The 26,063-nt window shown below is 40.9% G+C and overlaps 1 protein-coding gene across 13 annotated transcripts in view; it reads right to left on the reverse strand.

Annotated features, from left to right (window-relative positions):
• The window catches only part of DUSP16 (dual specificity phosphatase 16), a 71,707-nt gene that overhangs the window by 9,820 nt on the left and 35,824 nt on the right, over positions 1–26,063 (reverse strand). For all 13 annotated transcript variants that reach the window (XM_015290877.4, XM_428887.8, XM_040647427.2 and 10 more), the window contains 3 exons: positions 25,092–25,690; positions 23,832–23,970; positions 5,362–5,525 (listed from right to left, as the gene is read on the reverse strand). In XM_015290877.4, coding sequence (XP_015146363.2) covers positions 5,362–5,525; positions 23,832–23,970; positions 25,092–25,322 — 534 coding nt within the window. In that variant the 5' untranslated portion in view covers positions 25,323–25,690. The remainder of the gene's footprint in view (positions 1–5,361; positions 5,526–23,831; positions 23,971–25,091; positions 25,691–26,063) is intronic.

Genomic DNA, 26,063 nt, shown 5'->3' on the forward strand with positions numbered 1-26,063 from the left:
GAAAGAAATTATGCTTCCTTCTGTTCTAAAGTATCAATCCTTCCTTGTGCAACACACTATAATGCAATAACCATAACAGTGTCTTCGTTGTAAGGCACCCAAGAGGAAGAAGTGCATTATGATGGAAGGAAGATCCAGAAATCCTAGCACTAACAACTTTATGAAAAGAAGGTAAATGCTCTTTTATCAGCTTATTTACATTTTATGACTTGTTTAATCTTAAAAATAATGGCACCCTACAATGTAACTTTGTTCCAGGAAATAAAATCCAGGTCTGGAAGAAAAAAACCCAACAGAATAGTTATGTCAGTAGCAAAGCAGAACCTTTTACGGCTCAAATGCTGGTACAAAACATACAGTGTAAGCAGAAGACTTGTTCAGGCCCATTCCCAACAAAGCCTTTTTTCTGTTATCCTAATTTTCAGAAAAGACACTGTCACTCACATATATATGTCACTCACATATAGGTTACATTTTAGTTTGTCTTATTTTCACAAATCTGAACATCAACAAAGATCTTCTGTCAAAACAGGTACCTTCTTGTAATGCCATCTGATATCAATAGTCAACAGTATATCAGACCAAGGCCCAGAAAGTGAAGTGGGCTTATCTATCAAGTGCAGTAGAAGAGAACTGATAATGGTGAAAAAAGTACACTTCTTGCAAATACATGCATTTAGGTAAAGTGAAACCACTGATCACTAAATTATTAAAGAACACATGGGAAAGCTAGTTCAGAAACTCCATAGGTTCATAGTGTTTCATCACTGCAGAGAATGGTACAGATATTTTCAGAATTAAGCATTTAAAAATAAATTTGTTAAGCAAAAATATAAGTAATCTCGTAGTTATTTTCTGAAGCAATCATTAATTTTCTTCAAGGACACAACCCAAACATTTGCATTTGCTTGTTTTCCATACAGAAATCATTACCAGTAGAGGTAGTAGTGGCAAATAGCATCAGTGTTCCTAAAAGGTCACATTCCAGGACAATCTGTTCAAGACAAATTTTCCCCCCCTCATGCACTCAGAGGTTATCCTCTAAAAGATCTGAAAAGTTCACCTCATCTTGACAATCCATGCTGAAAATTCATGTCTTTAAATTATTGTGCTCAACTGAATTGCAAATAGAGGTTTTTGCAAGTATTTTAGACATTTAGATTTTAGAGAAATCAGCATGTCTGGTCAATAGTGATAATGGGACCTCACAGGTAGCATCTGAAGGCAAAAGTAATGTCAATGCAAGCAGCCATATTGTACAGTGCTGTGAACCTTACTTGAATTTTTTAGAAAAGTATTATAAAAAATCTGAACTTGAATTAAAGACACTGTTATCATCTTCACACAACACTGACTTATTGTCCCCCGTAACTGACAAAAGCAGTAAGGTCATTAAACTAGAGCACGTGAACTTACCACTTACCCTCTTCTTGATTGTCATAATGGAGACAGACCTCTGCCACTAATCACTGTTTTTTCTTTCTCACTCTCTCCTTTTGAATGTGCTTCATTTCCCAGCTTTCATATCATGTACTGGTAGTTCAGAGCCTTGTGTAGCATCCAGGCTACCCACAAAGCAGTGTGTGGAAGGAAGAGCAGCAGAAATCACAAGCCATATGGAGAACCTCTCTGTCCTTAGCATTTCCACAGTCCTCATCTCTAGCTATCACTAACTTTGAGCTGAATCTCAAGAAACTGATTAAAATCGGGAAACTTGGAGTAGCCAATAGCTGGGACAATGCCAAATGCATTCTGAGAGGCAGAAATCTTCATCTGTTCCCACAGCTTCTTTGGGTTAATAAAGGTACCAACATTTAAGTCGGGAGCCACCTAAGTCTTTCCACTCACAGTCAACAAAACTGAATGTGTGAGATGAGTCAACAGGGCACTAAGGTCTATTTCAGTGCAGTGAACAAGTAACACGCTCAGAATAAAGAACTGACTGTTACTTACATATGTAAGAAAATTGTACAAGCAGATGTGAAATCATAAAATGTATTTGTCCTAAAAGCAGATAAGAAACTTATGAGGTGAAAAAGTACAAATGTGACCGGCTCCCAGGGGTCCTACATTAATTCTAAAGTATATTCAGCTGCAGCTGTGATGGACACATGCTGACGTAATATCAAGGTTGTAAACTGATATGCATAGGAGACACTGCCAAGTGTCTACACTCTTGTAGAATGCTCTGCCACACTCAGGGCTTACCAGTGGCAGTTGTGGCAGTCTAGAAAAGACGAGGCTCAGGGGAGACCTTATTGCTCTCTATAACTACCTGAAGGGAGGTTGTAGTGAGCTGGGGGTCAGCCTCTTCTCTCATGTGACTAGTGATAGGACTAGAGGGAATGGCTTCAAGCTGCACCAGGGAAGGTTCAGGCTGGACGTTAGGAAATACTACTTCTCTGAAAGGGTGGTCAGGCACTGGAATGGGCTGCCCAGAGAGGTGGTGGAGTCACCGAGCCTGGTGGTGTTCAAAGAGCGTTTGGATGTTGTGTTGAGGGACGTGGTTTAGTGGGAACCATTGGTGAAGGGCAAATGGTTGGACTGGATGATCCTGTGGGTCTTTTCCAACCTTAGTGATTCCATGATTCTATGATTCTATGATTTGGACTACTCTGGTTCTATAATGAAATTCCTGACCACCGCTACCATTTGGATTGCTTTCCTAATGAGGCACACATACCATGCTGGTGCATAACATCTACTCACAGGAACCAGCCTACTGCAACTAAGGGGAACATCCTCTTTCATCTCTGGGGATTATTCACTCAAGAGCCACAGCGCAAGAGTTCCAGTCATACCCCCAAATGCTGAGGCATGTCCCTGGCCGCACTGGAAAATAAAGGCCCTCCTCTCTCCCAGACCTAGGATAGCACTTACTATTCATGTATTAAAACAAACAACATCAAAGCATCTGACTTTCTACCACTTAAAGCAGAATTTATTTATTTTTTTAATTTACTTGGTGTTTAACTTTACCTGATGTCTTTTATCTGAGGATGACAACCCATTTTTGTAGTAAGAAAAATAGTAAGTTTCTTTGACATACATCTTAAGTGAATCAGGTCTGAACTGACTTGCTGCCTGGCATCAAAGTTGCTGAAGATCTTAAAGGATGAGATATATACAAAGACTGCTGACAGTCTTCTGTATTAATTTTTTTTTCTATATATTCTTTAAAAATACACGTACCTTCTAAATGATTCTCTGTTTGTCAAAGACCCCATTTAAATTGTGGAATATCTCAAAATAGCCTTTTAAAAGCAAGACTGGGATGGAGTGAGAAGTAGAAGAAACCCATGAAAAATTTGATAAAAGTATATCATTGACTGATGGAATATCCCACGTTGGAAGGGACTTATAAGGATCACTGAGTCCAATTCCTAGGTCCACAAAGGACCAATCAAAAATCAGACCATGTGACTGAGAGCACTGTCCAAACATTTCCTGAACTCTGAGAGCTTGCGGCCATGGTCACTGCCCTGGGGAGCCTGTTCCTGTGCCTGACAACCTTCTCAGTGAAGAACTTTTTTCTGATATCCAACCTGAACTTCCCTTGTTGCAACTTCATGCCTTTCCCTCAGGTTCTATTGCTGGTCACCAGAAAGAAGAGATCAGCATCTGCCCCTCCGGTCCCCTCGTGAGGAAGCTGTAGGCTGTGATGAGGTCTGCCCTCAGTCTCTTTTTCTCTGGGCTGAACAAATCAAGGAAATTCAGCTATTCCTCTTATGTCTTCCCCTCCAGACTCTACACCATCTTTGTAGTCCTCCTTTGGGCAGTTTCTAATAGTTTTATGTCCTTTTATTAATTGGATCTTACGAAAATGATCAATTTATAGGACTATTATGGTAGTTCCAATCTTTAGCTGTATACACGGATAAAAAACACATAAATAAGCATTTAAAGAAAATACTGAAAAACAGACAATCTTTATTTTGTGTCACCAGAGCTACTGATATAGTTGTATAAATACCCAACGTATGCCAAAACGAACTAGTTGGTGCTATACGTAATAAACTACCTGACCTACTGTAATGGCAAATTTAATAGTTTGCTGTTGGTTGGTATGTTACTGAGGAAGGTATGACATCACCTTCTCCAAGAGGAATAAGAGAGAGACCAAGTACCATATTAGATGGTGTGTGGTTTAATTATGTGGACAGTATATCATTTGTTCTCATCAAGATTGTTCTCTGCAAGCCATGGAAGGCTACAGAATCACAGAATCACCAAGGTTAGAGAAGACCTACAAGATCATCCAGTCCAGCCATCCACCTGTCATCAATATTTCCCACTAAACCATGTCCCTCAGTACAACATCTGAATGTTTCTTTAACACCTCCAGGGTCAGTGACTCCACCACCTCTGTGGGCAGCCCACTCCAGCAGCTGACCACTCTTTTCAGAGAATAATTATTTCCCAATGTCCAACCTGAATCTCCCCTGGAACAACTTGAGGCCATTCCCTCTAATCCTATCTCTAGTTGTTTGAGAGAAGAGGCCAACCCCCACCTCGCCACAACCTCCCTTCAGGTAGTTGTAGAGAGCGGTAAGGTCTCCCCTGAGCCTTCTCTTCTCTGGACTAAATAATCCCATCTCCCTCAGCAGTCCCTCATAAGTCTTGTGCTCCAGACCCCTCACCAGCTTCATCGCTCTTCTCTGAACACAATCTAGGGCCTCAATGTCTCTTTTGTAGTGAGGGCCCTAAAACTGAACACAGTACTCAAGGTGCAGCCTCACCAGGGCTGAGTAGAGAGAGATGATCACCTCTGGGCTCCTACTGGCAACGCCACTTCTGATATAGGATGCCACTGGCCTTCTTGGCCACCTGGACACACTACTGGTTCATGTTCAGTTGAGCATTGATCGATACCCCCAGATCCACTTCCTCTACACAGTCTTCCAGACACTCTGCCCCAGGCCTGTAGAGTTACCTGGTGTTGTTGTAGCCAAAATGCAGGACTTAGTCATGTTGAACTTCATCCCATTGGCCTCAGCCCATCTATTCAGTCTGCCCAGATCCCTCTGTAGGGCCTTCCTACCCCCAGGCAGATCGACACGTCCTCCCATCTTGGTGTCATCTGCAAATTTACTGAACGTGCACCCAATGCCCTCATTCAGGTCATCAATAAAGATACTAAACAGGACAGGCCCCTGTACTGACCCCTGGGGAACACCACTCGTGACCAGTCTCTAGGTGCATTTAACTCCATTCACCACCATTCTCTGGGCCCACCATCCAGCCAGTTCTTTACCCAGCAAGTTCTTTACTCCTATCACCTAGATCTAGTTTAGATGTTCTATAGCTGCAGAGGCATGGATAGACACATAGAAATTATATACTCATCAACAGAATGCTCACCTTGTTAAGGACATCCCGCTGACACCCCAGATAGAGATGAGGCAGAATTCTGGTTGGGCCAATGTTAGAGACTGGTAGACAGGGTTGAGAAATGCAAGTAGGGACAAGTGTGGATTTTCCTTCGCAGAGACCAGGGAAAGAGCTGGAGAATTCAGCAAATCCACCTGCAAGAGGCATAGTACGTATGTTATTTACATGCATCAGTACCCATACGAATTCTCAAGAAGCAGTACTTTTTGTATGAGATGGAGAGGCATGAAGGGCCAGCAGCCTTAACAGTGGAACTTGTACAGCTGTATGCAAACCTCATGCATAGGTACCATGAGTGTGCACAACCATTCATTAGAATGCAAGGCCTGGCTTTGTAATCCCACACTGGATGGAAAGTTTATATCTCCCTTCATTCATCAGATTTTTGATGCTTCCTCCCTCTCAAAAAGATACGTGGAATTGAGACTTTTAAAAGAAAACAAAACCCCACAACACCTGCAACACAAAAAGCACACACACTTTCACCTTTCTGCCCCGGCAAACTGTTTTCTGAAGAACTTTTTCTCTCGTATTATGTCTGTAAGTTGACTACACTTAGAAGATATCATGTTTACTTGATTGGTAAAAGCACCAACATGTGGTAATTAACATCTGCTTTTAGAATTCTGCATAATTATTTTCTATGCTGCTTAAAAATTAATATATTCAACACACTGCAAGGAACTTCATGCTTCAAAACCGTACCAAGCCAAGGCTTCTCCATCTCATGCGTGGGACTTGAAGCAGGAGGGGACTACAGGGGAAGATGATATCAGCCATGGACTTCCCTGGCAAATCACAATTCTCTGCATTCCACTGACTGCTAGGTGGTTCTTCATTCGTACTAGTTAAGGTATTAGGCCCTATCCATACTACAACTCCACAACATTTTCATTATCATTTCTCACCTCTACTCAGGAAAACTACAGTGAAATGACTGATAACACATTTAAATCCTATGATGGCAATGGCCATCATAAAAGTGTTCAGGTGGCAGAATGGTACCACTGGTGTGAAACATGTTCAACCTAGAGAAGAAGAGACTAAGGGGAGACCTCACAGCAGCCTGCAGCTTCCTCATGAAGGGAGCAGATCTCTTCTCTATGATCCTCCTGTAAGCCATATTAAGGCATACAGAAGAGAGAGAGGCATTATGAGATAACCAGCATGGCTTCAATAACTGCAGGTCCTGCCTGACCAACCTTATTGCTTTTTATGATGGCATAACTGTGTCTGTGGACAAGGGATGAGTCACTTCAGTAAGGCTTTCAACACAGTCCGTAGTAAGATCTTTCTATCCAAATCAGAAAGATATGTATTTGATGGGTGGGCCGTTTGATGGATGAGGAACTGGTTTCAATACTGTACCTAGAGAGTAGTGGTCAATGGCTCAGTGTCCAAATGGAGATGAGTGAGAAGTGGTATCCCACAGAGGTCAGTACCGGGACCAGTGCTCTTTAACGTCTTCATCAATGACATCAACAGTGGGATTGAGTGTACCCTCAGCAAGCTTGCAGATGATACTAAGCTGTGTGGTGCAGTTGATAGACCCAAGGAACAGTGCAAGGAGCAGTGGATCCTGGAGAACCTCATGAGATTCAACAAAGCCAAGTGCAAGGTCTTGCAACTCGATCACAGCAACCCTCAATATCAGTACAAGCCAGGAGATGTAGGGACGGAGCACAGCCCTGCTGAAAAGGACTTGGGGATTCTGGTGGATGGGAAGCTGGACACGAGCCAGCAACGTGCCCTTGCAGCCCAGAAAGCCAGCCATATCCCAGGCTGCATCAAAAGAAATGTAGTCAGCAGGTTGATGGAGGGGATCCTACTCCTCTACTCTGTGCTAGTGAGACCTCACCTGGTGTACCGCGTCCAGATGTAGAGTTCTCAGTACAAGAGAGACATGGACCTGTTGAAGCATACCCAGTGGAAAGCCATAAAAATGATCCAAGGGATGGAACACTTCTCCTGTGAGGGCAGGCTGCGAGAGCTGGGACTGTTTAGCCTAGAGAAGAGAAGGCTCCAGAGAGACCTCATAGTGGCCTTTCAGTATCTAAAGAGAGGCTACAAAAAAGAAGGGGACAGACTCTTCAGCAGGCTCTGTGGTAATAGGACAAGGGAAAATACTTTCAAACTAAAAGAAGGGAGATGTAGACTGGATATAAGGAACAAGTTTCTTAGAATAAGGGTGTTGAGGCACTGGAACAGGTTGCCCAGAGAGGCAGGGGAAGCCCCATCCTTGGAGACATTGAAGGTCAGGCTGGACCAGGCTCTGAGCACCTGATGCAACTGTAGAAGTTCATGTTCATTGCAGGGAAGTTGAACTAGATGACCGTGATCCCTTCCAACTCAAAAGACTCTATGACAATGACAGGTCCTAAGGGAACGGCATGGAGCTGCATCACGGGAGGGCCAAGTTTGGGATTAGGACAAGGTTCTTCACCAGAAGGTGGTCAGACCCTGGAACAGGCTCCCTAGGGCAATGGTCACTGCCCCAAGCTGAGGGAGTTCAAGAAGCATTTGGACAACGCTCTCAGACATAGGGTTTGATTTTTGGGTGGTCACGTGTGGAGCCAGGAGCTGGACTCAGTGATCTTTGTTGGGCCCTTCCAGCTCGGCATGTTCTATGATTTTAAAAAGCGAGGCTGAGACTACTGCAGACACAAATAAATTAACACACAGCTCAAGTTCTGTTTCCTTTTCTAGCTTTGCCAGGCCCCTGTTTCCTTCCCATGGCAAAAACTGTGTTATATATCTGCGCTACCAGCTGGGCTTCAACCAGCCCTGCTTACAGCTGAAGAACAAAACTAGAACGAGACTTCCAGCAACCAATTTAGGCTTTGGCTAAACATTTTCTTTCAAAAATGTGGCTGTCTTTTTACAGACTAGCTGAACCCAAAGCTCAGTTCATTCCCATACGTAATTTAGTCTAAAGAACTGCAGGCAGCTGTTCAGCCCAGCAGTTACAGGGCTTTTTGACAGTTTTCACCATGCAACAGCCAATCGGTAAGGATGAGGCACAAATGCAAGTCAAAGTTCCCAGCTATTTTCTCTGATTAAAGGCATAGAGACAAGTGGAACTCTAAGTGAAGGAAGAGTAATTAAGTGCACAACAAGACACACTTTTATCATCAAGGAAGTGAAGTATTAATGTGCTAAATCCAGCAAATGCTATGTTCTGTATCATTACAGTTTGAAGACGTGAATTAAAATTATTCAGTATTAAGATTATGTACCGTTCTGTCAAGGCTTGCATTACCATTGCCTGCATTTTTTCTATTCTTTGGCTTTTAAATTCTGTCTTTAGTAATGCAGGAAAAAACCAAGGTAATAGGCATGTCTGTAACAGCCTGTTTTATCTGTTAAACGAAGAAACCAGCAAGCAGTTTTCAGAATGAAAGCTTTTTGAGCAGCAATTCCAGTCTCCTGAGTGAAAAAAATCACTTGTCTACATTGTTAGATAAGTGGTTTTAGACAACTAGACAGTGCTCACCTTTGGAATCATCCTAAGACAAAATAGCTGTAATCTACTGTACAAAGTTTTCTTTTTATTATTTTTTTAATTCTATCTACATATCATAATCACAGAGATTCCTTTTTACTGTACAATCTGTTAGGAAGGAGAAAAGAAAAAACAGTACATTTACTGTATAATTACTGAACCTACGAGCATTTTACAAATGCTGATTAACTACTGCACGCTTTGAGTCATTTGAAACCTATTGACGTCAACCACCGTGAACAGCTTTGGTAAAGCAGCAGGCATTCTGGAGTACGTAGGATCTACCTGGGTCACATGAAGGGAGATTGGAAAACCTGCTACAAACAGTAATAGAAATATTCACTTATTTAAAAAAACAAACAGGAAGTTTCACAGAACTGTAAAGACCTGGGAGAGACTGGCATTTACAGCAGAGGGACTTTTTTTTAATTAGAGAGACCAACTGTTGCCAAGGCAGTAACAGAGGAGATTTATGAAGGAATAAGGACAAAATAAGTACAGAAGTTCTTCTTTTCTTCTTGTTCAGTATGTTCCTTACATGAACCTCATGTGTGGAGCAAACACCTCTGCACACAGGCTGCCACCAGCATACCACAAGGCTGCATCTCAGGGGAGGTGTTCTGCAAAGTCGTTAGACGTTGTGTTGACATGGTTTAGTGAGAACTATTGGTGACAGGTGGATGGTTGGACTGGATGATCTTGTAGGTCTTTTCCAACCTTGGTGATTCTGTGATTCTAAAGTCCTAGGGATGACCAATGCTGCTTTTTAGGAGCTGAACTCTGAGCTGTTTTTTCATGCCAGAAAAGAGAGAGCCCCACACCCTACAGAGCAAAGAAAAGGACAGGTCTGGGACCTACTTAGATAAAAGAAAGCTCAAAAGCACAGGTCCAAGTACAGCAATCTGAAGTTTCAAAGGCCAGTAAGTGAATGCAACAGCTGTGTTACAGCTCCATCTTCCATTCCTGGCTGTGTAATCCATGAACAATACTTCTGTGATCTGATGTTACAAGCACTAGGCTGTTAAAAAATATACATGTATATCCTTTCTCCTCCCTATCATTTTTAAATGTGTTTATTTCTTGCTGAAGTAGTTTCAGCCAGGTTAATGAGTTCAGTGGGCTTACAGGGGACTTTCACAATCCAATGCAAGGTGGGCAGGAGAAACTCCCAGCTGGAAAATGGGTCAGACAACGTGAAGTGAGGTTGGACTTTGGCATGGGTGGATGTACTGGAGGATACCAGCCCAAGGCACTGCCTACCACAAACCATCACCGTAAACTGAAGCAAATATGCTAGGAACACTGTAAAAGTTTGGCTCTGACATTTTTAATTCTTGTTCGTAGGCTTCGTCCTTGTTTTACAACCTCTCTGTTCAGGAGCACAGACAATGCTTGTTTAATGTATTAATCACATGACAAAAAGTTTCCAAAACTTGCAAATTCTCCTATGTATAGCAAAATAATTTCCCTCTGCTGCAGGAAGCAATCCTTGAATTTTTAGCCACTACATGTCCTTTAGATAAATTTTACAGAAGATACGGTGGCAGAGCCCAGCAATTCCTAGAAGGGCTTGGAGTGTTGAATCCTTTGAAGAAGGGAAAGAAATAAAATCAATGGAAAAGAAAAAAATAAAATCAATTTTTGGTTTCATTTGCTCTTTATTTAACTCTTGGGAAAGTTGTTAGCTGCTTTCTGGTGCTCTTCCAAAATGAAGTGACTCTTGTTGCTTATAAAGAAGCCGCACAAGCAAAGAACAGATTTTACATTTGTGCTTTCTTAGTAAAGACAACGTGGGCAAAGTTGTGTTTTTTTTGCTTGTGTCTGGGAACTGTTGAGTCAGGGCCTGAACCACTGATTGATCACCTGGGGAAAGGACGAGCTCAGCCCTGGGGGCACAGGTGAAGGCAATTCACCTGTGTGACCAGAAGGAGTGGAGCCTGGCTCCACCACTCTTAGACCCCATTTAAGGGCTGACTGCCACTAGGGAAGGATCTCTGGTTGGAGATCCCTCCCTTGTGGAGTTTTCCCCAGGAGCCTAGCTCCTTGGAGACGGGTGAGCATTTTTTCCCTGTTTGTCCCTTTTGCCATTTCACTCTTGTATCACCTTTCCACTGCACTAATCTTTCCAACTGTAACAATTTAAGAATCTTCCCAAATACCTATGGGTTAGTCTCACTTCTGCATGAATACTGAAAAAAAAAAAAAAAAAAAAAAAATTTAGGCAATACACTGACATGTTAAAAACAGAGACTGCAAGCTCAAAGTGGTTCAAGATTAGATGCACCAATGCTTCGTCTGGGACAACGATCCCTAAAAAGCCATCCTTCTTTCTATGCACACTTTCCCAGTAACATGTTACTCCAGTACCTTTACAACATCAACTACAACCACAGCATTTTCATATCAGGTACCTGTGACACTGTTACCTGACTATCCTTACTCATGCTCCTAAGTGACCCCTCTTTTCCTCCCCATATGTTTTAACTTGGTATTGCAGATTAGCTCCCAGTCTAAGGTTCTGTAGTGCACTGACTTCAGAAAGCAAGCAATCAATGACCTGTTTCAAACATTAATCCATCTTCCCCGTCATTTTCTGTATTCATTTCAAAAATGTTAGTAGATTTTCAACAACTTTGATTTATGGCACTCACAGTAGGAAAGCCACGTTCTAGATCCTTGTGTGCTGAAAAATTGCTTTAAAAATTAAAAAAAAAATTAAAAATCCCACAAACAAAATCTGTATCATCAGAACACACTCTTGTAGGCATCCTAATTAACTACTGATTGATTCCACTGTAACATATCCGGGATCTAGAATAACAGCATTTACTGAGTTTTCATGTAATAGTGAGACTAACATTTTAAAGAGCTGCTGACACCTCCATTTGCTTGCATCAATTTACAAAATATATACACACAGTGTGTGTATGCACGTACATGTATACGTATAATAGACACACAAAAATACACAAAGAATACAAATCTCTATATATTTATATTTAGGTTGCTCTGCAAGTGATGCCTCCTATTTATTTCCATGACAACTACAACAGCTATAAAGAGCACAACAACACTATCTGATAGAGCAGATTCTCAGTTACAAAACACTATTTTTCAACACAGTCACCACCGATAACTATGCATTTTCACCAGTCATGAACAACAGCCTGCATGCTATGCTTGTAAAAAATCTGCACCAGCGGTTGCCACTGCTGAAAATGCACCACCCACCACCTCACTGTGCTCACATGCACTGTTTGGTCTCCATAAACATTCAGCAAGCATTGATGAATGTCAGTGGGTGCCATTTTTCCACCTGGACGAATTCAATGGCACACTTTTGTTTCATACTTACTTCCATGTCAGATGCTATTTTGTCAGACTGCCCCTCTGCTGCCATCTGTCACACAGCAATAAAACATAGAAGAATATTGGCAGGAAGGTTAAGCCTCTACTGCCATACCACCAACATCCACCTCTGATGCCGTGAGCCAACATAACAAAACAGGAGGCATTTCTTTCAGATCAGCTCTCATACAGTTATGTTTTCTTTTTCTAAAGGCACCTACATACACGTAGAAAAATTATTTCACGCTTCATTAGAATATATATATATATATATATATACTAGGAACCCCATTAACCCTAAAAGCAGAAGACAACACACAGTCTACATGAGGGAGCCTCTTATGAGAGAAGTACCTTAATCGTGCAGACTACCTTTACACTTCTGCTGTAAATGAAGCACACAGTTCCCAATAAATAAATAAAGAAATAAAAATTAAACATTTGGAAAATGGATTTATTGTAAAGATGGGAACGTAGAATAGTAGCAATCCAAGTCTTAAAAGAAAGACAAGATTGATTTAGCTTCAGATTTCATAAGTTGAGGACGATTTTTGGGTCAAGGTAAATTTTATATCTCCAAGCCTCCTTAACTACCTCATTTGGAATAGGGCTATTGGCAGCACTGTGCTGTTTGTTCAGTAAAAGAAAATGTCCCTTCTTTTTTCCTAGAGCTAGTATCTGGTTTCTGATCAGCACCCCCTCTCTACCTCTACTGCAGCTTCTGCAAATGGTAAATTAATCACAAGAACATGCTGAAAGTGTGGGGGAAAAAAGAAAAAAAAAAAAAACCACAAACAACTACAAGTCATTAACACAGCTACTGGTCTGACAAAGTTTCACTGAAATCTTTAATAAATGTAAGTCAGCCCTGGCCCTAATCTCCTGAACAAGACCTAGTAAATCTCATTCACTCTGCAGTGCCTCAACCAGAACAGTATCCCCTCCCTGCTTACAGCAGCTGGCAGGCTGTTCTCTCTGATCTTAACAATCAGCACAATTGCCAAGCATATAAAAGGACTGGAAATAGATGACCAACAAACTCTGAAATAGTCTGTCCTAAATAGCTTTTGAAATCACACGGCTTCTTGCATTCTTGATGGTGAAGATGAGCTGAAACAGTTCTACATTCTTATTCAACCACTTGTTTATTTGCAAAGGAGGGGGAAATGGAGCAGCATTATATTATACATATATCTAGAAATTGTGCTTGTTAAAAATATATATATATATTTCCCTCTGCTCTTAACAAAACTTCTGAAATTTTTCACTCTTCTACTTCAGCAAACCCACCTGATACCAATGAATTAAATGGAAGCCTTTTCCATTATCACGAATGCAATAGTTCCATTATGTCCAGAAAACACTGATGACCAAGCAAGATTAGCAGCACAGAGCATCTCCTTCACTTTTAAACAGGCAGCTGCTTCTGTCATGATATGCAAGTCCTCATATTCTCTGGCTGGTAGCAAGTAGTGAGTAGAACTCAAGTCTGTCTAATTTGTGCAATAGGCTCTACCCAAGTCTCAGGGAAAAATCTTTAGGAACTATTACTCCCATCACTATGGGAGCAAGTTAAAGTAACAGACAGAAGTGACTTTTAAGCTTTATCACCTGAAATGTTTTCCAACGCGAAGCAAGAGATACCAAGGTAGCAGTGATAAACAGACTGTGACATTCAGCTGCTTGTCCTCTATGTCCCTGCGTCAAAAGTAAACTCATTTAGTTTTGCTCTGATTTTAGATAATCCATCAGAAATTATGTCAGTTTTCAATGAGCATTCTGCGGTCACAGCACATGTAACTGAATGCAGTACCCTACTCATCCTAGTACTGACTTTTTCTGTTCCCCTCTCGACACTGCAATTCAAACACAAGACCCTATGATAGCACACTATAGCGCCAAGAGCCATTAGTGGTTTTGCAACCTAAAGCTTTGTGACAGACAGCCCAGCACCTCCTTGATGCAAAGCCCACATTTCTTGCTTACAAGACTTCATATCTATTAACAGAAATTTGGCAAGATCTAGTATCCTACTCAATTGCACTGTTGCTATGAGTCCGCAAAGTGCTGGCTAGAAGACTTCCTCTGATTAAAGGCACCGCAGTTTCCTAACCTTATACATGTGTTACAATTTTCATCATCAAGGTATGATTGTTAAAGGAATCTCAATATCAGAAGCTTTGGCTCCCTTCTCAGCCTGGTCAGGAAACAAAACAGGAACAAAACCAGAAGAGACAAAAGAACGTAAGTTACTCTTTCTTATATATTCATCACATAAATCCTTGTATAAATAAATCTCCTAACTAGCATCACCAGCAGAAGGAAAAGAAGGGGAAAAGAGAACAGGATCAGGTGGCAACACATGATGGCCAGAGAACTTTTGTTGATTTGGGAACAACTACCTTCCATTAAGGGAATGGAAGCCATCCAGATACTTACAACTGTTTAGTTTAACTACCATTAGAGAAGAATTCTAAATGAATAAAGAGAAATAATCACAAGCATTTGTATCAGTTCATCTATTTTATTTTACATGGAAACAGATGAGGAGAACTCCACAAAGCTGCCAATTGCCACGCTGTAGTTGCAAAGACAGTAGCTATGAGAACCAATAGAGATGGTTTGCAAGGCTAGTTAACCCTCCACTCTTTTTTTTTTTTTTTAAACACTTTTAATACAGAGTTGTGAAGTGCAAATAATATTTCATGGTTTTATCCGATACTCAATAAAACCATTCAAGAAAAATGAAAACACAAAATCATAGAATCGCTAAGGTTGGAAAAGACCCACAGGATCATGCAGTTCAACCATTCACCCTTCACCAGTGGTTCTCGCTAAACCATGTCCCTCAACACAACATCCAAACGCTCTTTCAACACCACCAGGCTCGGTGACTCCAACATAATGGGACATGACACACAGAGGAAAAAGGGAGGATGCGTCCTTGGTTTATTACATGTTAAGCTGCTTTTCCTCATTTTCACGCTTCCTTCACATTGGTTTCATCTCTTGGTGGAAGCATGGCTTCACCTATCAAAATTTAACTGCTTCAGGAAACATTCAACAAGAGATTCTGAATTTAATAATAATAATAACAACATAAAAGCTTTTTTCTTTGCTTAGAGAAATCCGAGTATCTGTGAAAGATTTAGCGTACGGGAGGGGGCAGAAGTGAGCTGGAATGCCAGTTAGGAGTGGTGTCCCCCAGGGCTCAGTACGGGAGCCACTTCTATTTATCATCTTTATCAATGATCTTGACAAGGGGATTGAGTGCATCCTCAGTAAGTTTGCAGACAACACCAAGATGGGAGGGAGTGTTGATCTGTCAGAGGGTAGAAAAGCACTACAGAGGGACCTGGATGGATTGGATTGATGGGCCAAGGTAAACTGTATGAGTTTCAATAGGGCCAAGTGTCAGGTCCTGCATTTTGGTCACAACAACTTCAGGCAACCCTACAGGCTTGGGAGGAGTGGCTGGAAAGCTGCCTGATGGAAAGGGACCTTGGTGTACTGATGGACAGTCGGCTGAATGTGAGCCAGCAGTGTGCCCAGGTGGCCAAGAAGGCCAATGGCATCCTGGTTTGTATCAGGAATGGTGTGAGCAGGACTAGGGAAGTCATCCTGCCCCTGTACTCGGCATTGGTGAGGCCTCACCTCAAGTATTGTGTTCAGTTTTGGGCACATCAGTACAGAAAGGACATTGAAGTGCTGGAGCAGATCCAAAGAAGGGCAACAAGGCTTGTGAAGGGCTTAGAGAATACGCCCTACAAGGAGAGACTGAAGGAACTCGGGCTGTTTAGTCTGGGGAAGAGGAGGCTGAGGGGAGACCTTACTGCTCTCTTGAAATACCTCAAAGGTGATTGCAGCGAGAGTGGGGTTGGTCTCTTCTCACTGGTGACAGGACGAGGGGAAATGGCCTCAAGTTGCTCCAGAGAAGGCTTAGGTTGGATATCAGGAAAAACTTCTTTACAGAAAGGGTGGTTAAGCACTGGAATAGGCTCCTCAGGGAGGTGGTTGTGTCACCTTCCCTGAATGTGTTTAAAAAACATTTGGATGTGGTACTCAGGGACATAATATAGCGGAGGGTTGTTAGAGTTAGGGTACTATGGTTAGGTCGTGGTTGGACTCAATGATCTTTAAGCTCTTTTCCAACCTGAGCAATTCTATGATTCTCTATTATTCTATATACTAAATTCAGTTTTCAAAATTCAAGCATTTTCATCATTCCCATCAACACACATCCCATCCCCACACTAACACAAGATGATATTGTGACTGGTCCAATGAAATTTCATCTGCCATTGTGCAGATCAGCCACTGCATCTACCCTGCACAACATCTCCCCTCATCCATCAGCCCACTGCCCCCTTCACTCTCTTGCCCTACACTAAATACTTTATTTTCCACAGGTTGCTGGAAAGAGAGAATGCATACGTCCTCTGTCTGCCAGCTTTCAAAGATCACCTCAAGCAGCTCACTAGTGCTTACACAACATACTACATAGTAATCAGGCTGTTGGCCCTGTGTAATTACCAGCAAGTGCTACTGCCAAATGTGCCTGTTAACATTAATATCCCCCATCCACACATATATTCTTTCATTTGCATACATGTGGAATATATCACAGATGTTCTCTCATATGTTCATCCTATGCCTCAACCTACACGTTATTTCTATGATACAGAAAAATCAATCAGAAGATAATCCTAACATCCTGCCTTCAAAATTACTGTTTCAACCACCAATCACGTCATTCCTTACCATCCTCAAAAATGCTTTCAGAGGTCTTCCCCTGAAGTTTTAATCACCTAAAAATAGTTTCTCTTACTAATCAGGTAAGTGCACATTGACAAAGCACAGCCAGAATAGAGACCTGACCATACACCAGAGATAAGGCAGATTAGGTCTGGATGTTAAAGTGCAACAGCTGACCTGCCCACAACTCAGCAGTGAAAGGGAAGCATGAAAAAAGGAGATGTTCCTGTTAGCTGTCACTGGGTCTCTGAGTGTTTGTCAGCCAAAGCTTGACAGAGCCCACACCACTGCCTCTCACACCCAGAGCTAGCAGCAAAGTCAACAATGAGGGGAGAAGAGATTCAGCTCCAGAAGCAGCTGATAACTGAAATAAGACTCCTGGCCATCTTCTCAAACTGACGAGTAATGAAGACTGACTAACGACCAGATAGACAAGCAGAGTTCCACTTTTCACTGATCGAACAGGTTTTCCAATCAAGCAACTAGGGGGACTGCAGAGCTCTTCTGTGGTGGATCCTCATCTGGCTATCACAGTTGGAGCTCCAAGACTCCTCTTGCATCACTGGAACCCACATGGTTCTGCTGCTTTGTCCTGCTGGAAATCCAGTGCAGCTTGACCTGAAGTTACTTTTCAGGGGGAGACACTAATTTGAGGCTGTCCACTGCAGCCTTGCTCATTTCCATAGGGCATACAAGATCTTCCATTATTTTTCCCATTTAATTACTCCTTTTGTGAAGCCTTATTGAAGTTGACCAACAAGCTTAAAACATCTTTTGTTGGTGACAGCAGAGAGACAGACAACATGGCAGCATCTGCGAGCTTCGTATGAGTAAAACTTTGTGCCAAGAAGAGCCTACAAAATGTTCTATACAACATGCCAGTAGGTCCAGCTGTCCCTGTGGCACAGACAGATCTCATCTCTTGTTCCTGATGTAGAGATGAAAAAGCACACTTCTGGTTTTATACGTCACAGAGTCTGCAGGAAAGGCCTAAGAACTATGCACACTGGTAACTGAGAAAATGTTGACATTACTCTTAAATGCCATCCAAATTAGGCACTTCTTTCTCTTTCCCCTTTGGGTTCTGGCAATTCAAAATACACCAAAGAGAGACACTGGATTTCTTCAGTGAACTCTTAAAAGCAGACTAGAAGCCACCTCCCTCCTGTTTCCACAAGATCTGTCTGTCCACCAGTGTTAACTGTTATTTTGAAGTAGTAAAGTAGCAGGCAGTGGAAAAGGTCTAAAACCCAAGTGATGAGTCAAAAACCAAAGATAACATGCATGAACTAGGAGAGAGTTGCAAAAAAGATTTTAAAGCCTTATTTGACAAGTTTCCACTACCTTATTTTAATCCAGAATCTACTTCTTCATTACAGGCAGTAATCATAAGTTTTATACAGTGATATACTAATAAATAAATATCACAAAATTTGCAACTACCTCTGCAACATAATATTTAGATCAATTTTAAGTAAGCCTATCAAAACTTCTGTATACAAAGGTATGCAATGGAGTACAGTCATGTTCAGCTGCCTTCTCCCGGACTCCTACCCCCATAGCAATTTGGAAGTTGATTCAGTCCATGCTCATGAGTGCCAGGAACGTAACACGTATAATGTTACTGAAAACGATGCAAAAATCAAATCTAAACAGAACTGTAGCAAAAATAGAAAATGTACAAAACACTAATGTATAAGAGCCTGTGATCTGATGAACGTCATAACTTAACACATTCACAGTCATGTTCCCACTGCACATTAAAATATTTACCTAAAAGCCGCACTACAGATTTTTCCCCTGCCATAATGAGTAGAAGATGTAAGCTCTCTGACTCAGAGTTTTAGGAATCTCCAATGTTTCCACGCTGTTTAGATGAGCTGCAGAGCTCTGCAGACCATCGCAATTCCTGCATTCCTGCTCAGCTGGCAGGGCTGTTTGCCATTTTCCATTACATAAGCTGGGGCTGCAGAGCCCTACCAGCAGCGCAGCAACCCCAATGGACAGTACTCCTCCTCCACGCCTCCCTTCCAGTTCCCTCTCATCAGTCGCCTGCACTTTGTAGACTCAAGGTTCACCTTCAGAAAGCTTATTATTATTATGGCAGTGCTTAGAAAGTGGCTCTGTTGTGCTAAGTATTTTACAAGCACAGTAGTGAAGGGAGTTCTTTGCCCCAAGGGTTTCTGCCTTTGGTAAGAGAAGGTTAATAGGCAGGTTAAGCAAACAAGGCTGGGGTACGAGAACAGAGTCAGTTCCATCCTCCCACCCAGGTAGCATGTAGCAGCAGGAGAGTCTCACTAACAGCAAGCACGGGGAACAGACTGGACGCTCACAGTCAACCCTTCTGCATTAAAAAAAAAAAAATCCCAGTCATGATTGCAGTCAATTAAGTATCACAAACATCCAGAGGTATCCCAAACAAAAGCCAAGTTAACAAGTTATTCTTGGGTTTGAGAAATGTTATGAGAGCTTCATGCTAGTCAAACTTCACTCTCTCATAAGATAGCAAAAGAATACACATATGCAAGTAATAAGCCCTACTCCCATTTTTCAAGTGCTTAAAACAATCATGGCACTAAGTGAACACTCAAAGCTTCATTTTAAGTACACAAGGGTTGGGAGAATATTAGCAGAGAAGCAGCTGTAGCCAAGTGTACTAATTCTTCTATATTTATAGAAGGAATACTGCATCAGCTCTGCAAGATTTCTGCCTTTTTCATTAGACTTGCTTCTAATGGCATCAACAGAGTACAAGGAAACCTGACATACCTTCTTCCTCCGAAGGTCAGCAGGATATTTAACTGCTTGTGCTCCCTATTATTATTCCAACGTGCAGATAACTTGAATATGTTAAAGACCACCATTTGGGGATGTGCTCTTCTCTTTGAGGAACGCTCCAAAGACTTGCTCACAACTTGAGCCACAACCAAAGATTATTATAAATTCCAAATGTTAATAAATGCTAGGCTGTTAGAAATGTACCAGTTGCAGAAACTGCAACTAACTCACAGCACCTTTTAGTTCACACAAGGTACCCTCCTACCTGGCGCGTGAGGTAGCAAAAATAGGGAGAAAAGCTCAGCTTTTCAACCCTGCTTGTTTCATGAGATGCAATGTCATCTAACCCTACCTATAAAAGAATATCCTTAACACTTCCTCCTCCTCTGCCACAAGACATAGTTTTTCTAGTGAGAAAGCAGGGAGAGAGCACTGTGCTTTCTTTTCCATTTAGCATTGTTTTAGGTAAGTAGAGAAAATACTATGGTAAACATACCCCGGAGATACTGACATTACTTCATTAGGACTTCTTCACATCAACTTATGATTTCAAATATTTTTAAGAAAAATGCCAGCATAAACAGAACTGTAGAAAAGCTCTTTGACTTGTTTCCTTCTCTGCGTCTTCCATGCAAGTCTACCACTTTGTAGACACACTGTTAGAGAGGGACAGGTCATGGGGAAACAGTGATTTGGGGTTTCAACTAAAACACTGCTTGCAACAGTCCCTGGCTAATCTCTTGCTATTTTGTTTCCAGGACCTTTGCCCAGTCTCACTGAACTCATTCTATTTGCTTTTTCTTTTCATACTCATGCATTTATAACTCCATTCATTGACCACTGTATGTCACCAGCATTCATTGCTGAATACAAAATTAATAATTAATGCATTTCTGCTTATCACAGCAGCTTTGTGCTCCGTAAAAGCTTATCAGAGAGGTCTTGCGAAAGCAAAATCCATTCAATCATTTAATTGCTCACAGTTTTCAAAAGCAGAACTGTAACATAGATCAGTAGACGACACACCTCTTGAATTTCTATTGCTAGTCAATGCAACTCTTTTATGGAGCGATGGCACTCACATCCAACAGAGGTTTTGGAATGGCGGTGTACAGCTCCCTGACAGCAATCTGTGAGTCACATATGGCCTTCACACTGCTCCCCTAGAAAACCGGCTATTCTTTGCTATTGATTTTTTTCAACTACAAAAATAACTTGTGTAGTAAGCAGTAAAGTCCGCAGAAGTCCATGGACTCCTTTTCAAGACAACTCCCATCTGACTTGGGTGTGAGACCAGCTGTCCTTTCCCAGAAGTCTTCGATTCATCCACTGAAGCATGGAAGCTTCATCTCTGATCACAAATAAAGCTTTCTACAGACAGTATTTAGGTATACAGAGTCCTGACTGCATCTGCAGATCAGGTCTATACTATTTAATAAGGCATGAATCCAGTGAAATGCAATCACATACATATCTATATCACATCCTTCAGGCTCCAGAGAACAAATAGATCTAGGAGCTCACAAAAGGCTTCTAAGTCTATTTACCTCCCCTTCTCACACACGCGTAATAGTCTGGTGCCTTATTTATGTACATTTTTTGTAGGCGCAGTTCTCAGCGGTACTGAATACTGGGGTACAGCACGTTTAAGTGGCAAATTAATGACTGACAAAAGAAAGAGAATATGTTTTTCATGGTTTGCTGGCAAAATACGCTGTTCTTAAAGCAGTAAATTTTTACATAGCTCAGTGAAACCCTTTCAGTGATACTAATATACCTGCAATAGTTATCTAGGTCCTCCTAGACATTTACCATTGCTCCACATCCACCTGAGTACATTAATCCTCACTTTAAGTTTTAGTTCAGAGCCAGAGTGTTTTTCTATTAGGATATCATAATATTCAATCTTAGGTTAGAAATATAGAAAGTTAAGAATTTCTGCTTTGTTGTTGGTTTTTTTTTTGTTGTTGTTGTTTATTTGTTTGTTTGGGGGGAGGGGGGAGGTTAAGAAGGTCAGAAATCCTATTTAGAGTAAGTTTTCAACACACACACATACACACCCTTAAATATCTCCACTCTCATCACAGGCAACATTTGAAAGGTATCTGTCATTAAGATATTTGTACTTGCACAAGTAGGAACAAACCAGGTTAAGAGAAGGGCAGAGCAAGTGTTTTAGGAAATGAGAATGTGAATGTTTTCCACTGGCAGAGTGGAACAGGATTTAGGCAAGACTTTTGCTGCTTCCCGCCTTAATAATGCTAATTCATCAAAAGAGAGTCAGTAATCCTTCTGAGCTGTTTCTGCAGAGCAAGCAGAAACATCACAAAAACACTGTAACTAGAAACAGGACTCCATGAAACTAAATCCAGTTCTTAAATATTGTTAAGATTGTCACATCTCCACGTTTAGGACTTATTTAACCCAGCAGAGTATATGCAGTGATGGGAGTAGGTTAAGCCTTCAGCATCCACACTTCAATATTTTGTGTACAGTTAAAAATTAAGAATCAAAACAAATATGGAATTCCTGAGAACGTTCCTCACCAGATAATAAGTATTTTTATGAGGTTAGATCAAAGGTTTAAACTAATTGGTAGGGGTTCCTCTGAGGTCTTTACATCAATTACTTCAATGGAAAACTACCTTCAGGGCTGAACATACCTTTATGCAAAACCTAAATAAATAATAATAAAAAAAATAACTTACTGCATGCCCAGTAATGGGGGGAGAAGGCAGGAAGAACAGATGAAGGAATTTCAGAAATTTATTAATTGCTACTTATTCAACAACAAAAAATATTTTCCTACTACATAACATTTATTTATGGTCACTGTTTTAAATAAACCTAATCAAGTGGCTTAGGGAAAACTGAAGTACACAAGTTTTTTTCTTTTTACACAGTGCACTGACCCCTACTCTCATTATAAGCAATAAATGTTTATGAGCATTGGTCATCAGGTCACTGAAACAACACGTTTTATTTAGTTTTCTATCCACATACGAAGAAACTCCAAGGACCACTGTACAACCTAGAATCCAGCACTTCCTCCTTCACCCCATACACGAAAAGCTCCCTTTTGTTTAAGTTGTTAGTTTTTTTAATTGATATTAAAAAATAAAATAAAATGATACTGAAAGCTACTTTATTACCCAAGGATTAAAACCAGAACAAAATCACTATAAGAGAAGAAAAACTACTGTCACTTCCCCCCTGTTGTGTTATGTTAGTTACTTTACTACAGATTCATCTTCACTGGTTTTATTTCCTGGAACAAGCATTCAGCTGTAATAAAACAGTAGTAAACACTTTCTTTACATTTTTCTTTTTTTCTTCTCCTCTATCATCAGCTCTTTAGAGCTTTAGCGATCTGCTGTTTCTGCATTTATAAACATCCCCTTCACTATCTATTTAACCAAAAAGGAAACTCAGATCCAATCTTTGTTAAGAGACACGTATTTGAAATGTTCCAATAAAAATAAGGAGGCCTTTAACATATTAGACCTCTTCCCTCCAACACCCAAACAAACCTCTACCAGCTGCACATGGCTAAACTCACCTCTGGTAGCTAAAGGACACTTGTATGTGGCTTAAGATGTATTTTCAGTTTGAACAGATAATTACCATCCACTAGGTATAAGAAAGAGAATTACTATAGTATCATTATGAGATACACAACTGGTGCTTGCCTAGACTATGCACTGGGGAGCTGCAACACGCTCCTTTTCTGGTACCATCCCTTTCTACGGAAGCCACTGTGTGAGGATGGAGACACTCTGACCATCTTCTTCATGGGATCCAGCAGGGGATAACCAAACTAGTGTTTCATGCCACTAACCTACAGTGGTACAGGAGAAGAAGAAAGGAATGTTCTAGGATGCTCTCCTCTGCTTTAGGGCATAATTCTCATTGATTAGAACTGATTTTTTTTTTCCACCATGGAAATTAAGCTGTGGATAGTCCACAGAATTATGTACATATCAGCTATAACAATAGCTTTCTTTTTTTTTCTTTTTCCCTCCTTATTCAAGAGCTTCTTTTCTCGTGGTAATCATACCTGAAAGCAGACATACAGAGATGAAATTCTTCTCCAGTTTGCCCAGGAGCACAGTAAGAAAGCAGTCAGGTGAGAGAGAGGTCACATCTTTAGAGCTTTGGTCATATACTACCACTTCCTGCTTGCAATCAATTTCAATCTGAAAAATAAGTAATTGATGGTAAGATAGGGAGGAGGATGATTAAAAAAAGCACCACATCATCATCTGCATGAGGTCAGGCTCAGGGTTCCTATATGTGTGCAATGCAGCACTTCAGATACATAGGTTTCATACATGGCTGTATGCACAACAATCTGTATTATTAGCTAGTTATTTTTTATTCCTGATCAAGTGTACTTCTTTTGAGAGTTTTCTTACTGATTATTTGCTCTAAGTTGAAGCATACGCTGCAAATTTCAACCATTAGATAACCTTATGTCACCTGTAAATGCTTTACCTTCAGCTAGGTTTATTTTTTTCAAACAACGAGTTTGTTTTTTTTTTTTTAAAGAAGATCCAATCTCATTTTCTACTTCAGTATTTTTCATTTATAAATACAAGAGATCTTAAACTGCCTAAAGCCATGCACATTTCAGCCATCAATAAGAGTATATGTATAAAACACGCTTAAGAAAGTAAGAAAAAGGCTTCAACTTTTAATATGTGAAAGCAAGAACCTAGTACTCAGATTATTTCTGTCATCCAAAATATTTGAAACAAGTACCAATGGATTAAAGATATTAAAAAAACCCACTAGATAGTTATTATGTTTAAGCAGCTTAGTTATTTTCTTTTTGCTCATAACTATTTGAAAGCCCATCAAACTATTCACATTGAGAGCACTTTAAACAGGAAGCAAGAGCCAGGATTGACAGAGCTACAGTTTCTTTCTGAACTGTATGACCTCTTGCTAGCAATCCTCACCGCCACGGGCCCCAAAGAATCCTTCAAGGTTTAGAATGTGAATGCTTACTGCATTCATTGCATACATTTAAAGGACTGTGATCTACACAATTTACAAGAACCCTGAAAACATTTTTTCTCATTAATCTTAAGATCCCTACACGTTAATCTGTCATTTAGAGGAGAGCACTGCTACTAAGTATACCAAAGATAAACTTAGTGTTAACTGACAGTGTGTCAAATCCAGTAGAGTCTTTGCAAAACTAAACCTCCCCCATATTTTTTCTTTTTCAAACTAAAATGCCTAAGGTGAAATAAGTTGCTCTCTGGGCACATTTTTAAGCAAACAGAAAGAATAACAGGAAAATGCCCCCTACCTTGTGTTTTGCTGAATGCTGAATGAGCTCTGTAATCAAAACTTTGTCCTGCTGCAGCCTCCGTTTCATAAGCTTCGAGCAGTTGATATTGATGGCATCCAAGATGTGGGACGTATTGTATTCCACAAAGGGGCGGCTGTCAATCAGCAGCAATTTTTCAGTACCACTCTCCAGCAAAGCCACCAACTTCTCCGCGACAATGAGTTGAGTGCTGATCATCTCATCGGCCATGACAACAATGAGGCCTCTTTCACCACCTCTCTCTCTAATTTGCTGCGATGATGTAATGGCTGTGTACTCAAAGGCTTAGCCACAGCATTGTACTAGAAGTGTATGAGGTCATGCTGGTAGTGACTGGCAAAAGAAAAGTTAAACCCATTTTCAGAAAGAGCTCTTCAGCTGAACGTCTCCTCCTGCTTCCAGTTGACGTGCCGTTACAAAGGGCTCATTCCACAGAGCAACCCTTCACATCTGATTCATCAGGAGATGACTGGAGTAGCCATTGCACAATTCACACAAAAGATGCTTTCTGGCTGCTGCTGCATTACATCATTCTTTACCTTTGCTCCCAACCATCATCTTTACACTGGACTGAGAGCCTGCAAGAAGGGGAAGATAAAAAAACACAAACCAGATGAGGCTATGAAGCATGCAGAACAAAATGTTCACCGTTGAGGCTAACTGCACAGCAGTCTGTACCACATAATAAATACACTCCTGAAAAGTTCCCCTCCGCTGAATATTCCAAACATCTGAGAATGAGAATTTGCAACCAGTGTTTGAACCTATTCCAACAATCTTGCCTGCACAATTATACTGTATTTCAGACAACATACCCTGCTTAATTGCAGACTTCTGTTGCCACTAGCTCTCCCTCTTCACAGGACTTGTTAGAATGTAATTAAGAGGCACTACCCTAAATCTGTTATTCCTTTCAATAGTAGAATGAATTAGATGCATTTCAGCACTTGA

This window comes from Gallus gallus, chromosome 1 (assembly GCF_016699485.2).
Source record: "Gallus gallus isolate bGalGal1 chromosome 1, bGalGal1.mat.broiler.GRCg7b, whole genome shotgun sequence".
In the NCBI taxonomy this organism is placed as follows: domain Eukaryota; kingdom Metazoa; phylum Chordata; class Aves; order Galliformes; family Phasianidae; genus Gallus; species Gallus gallus.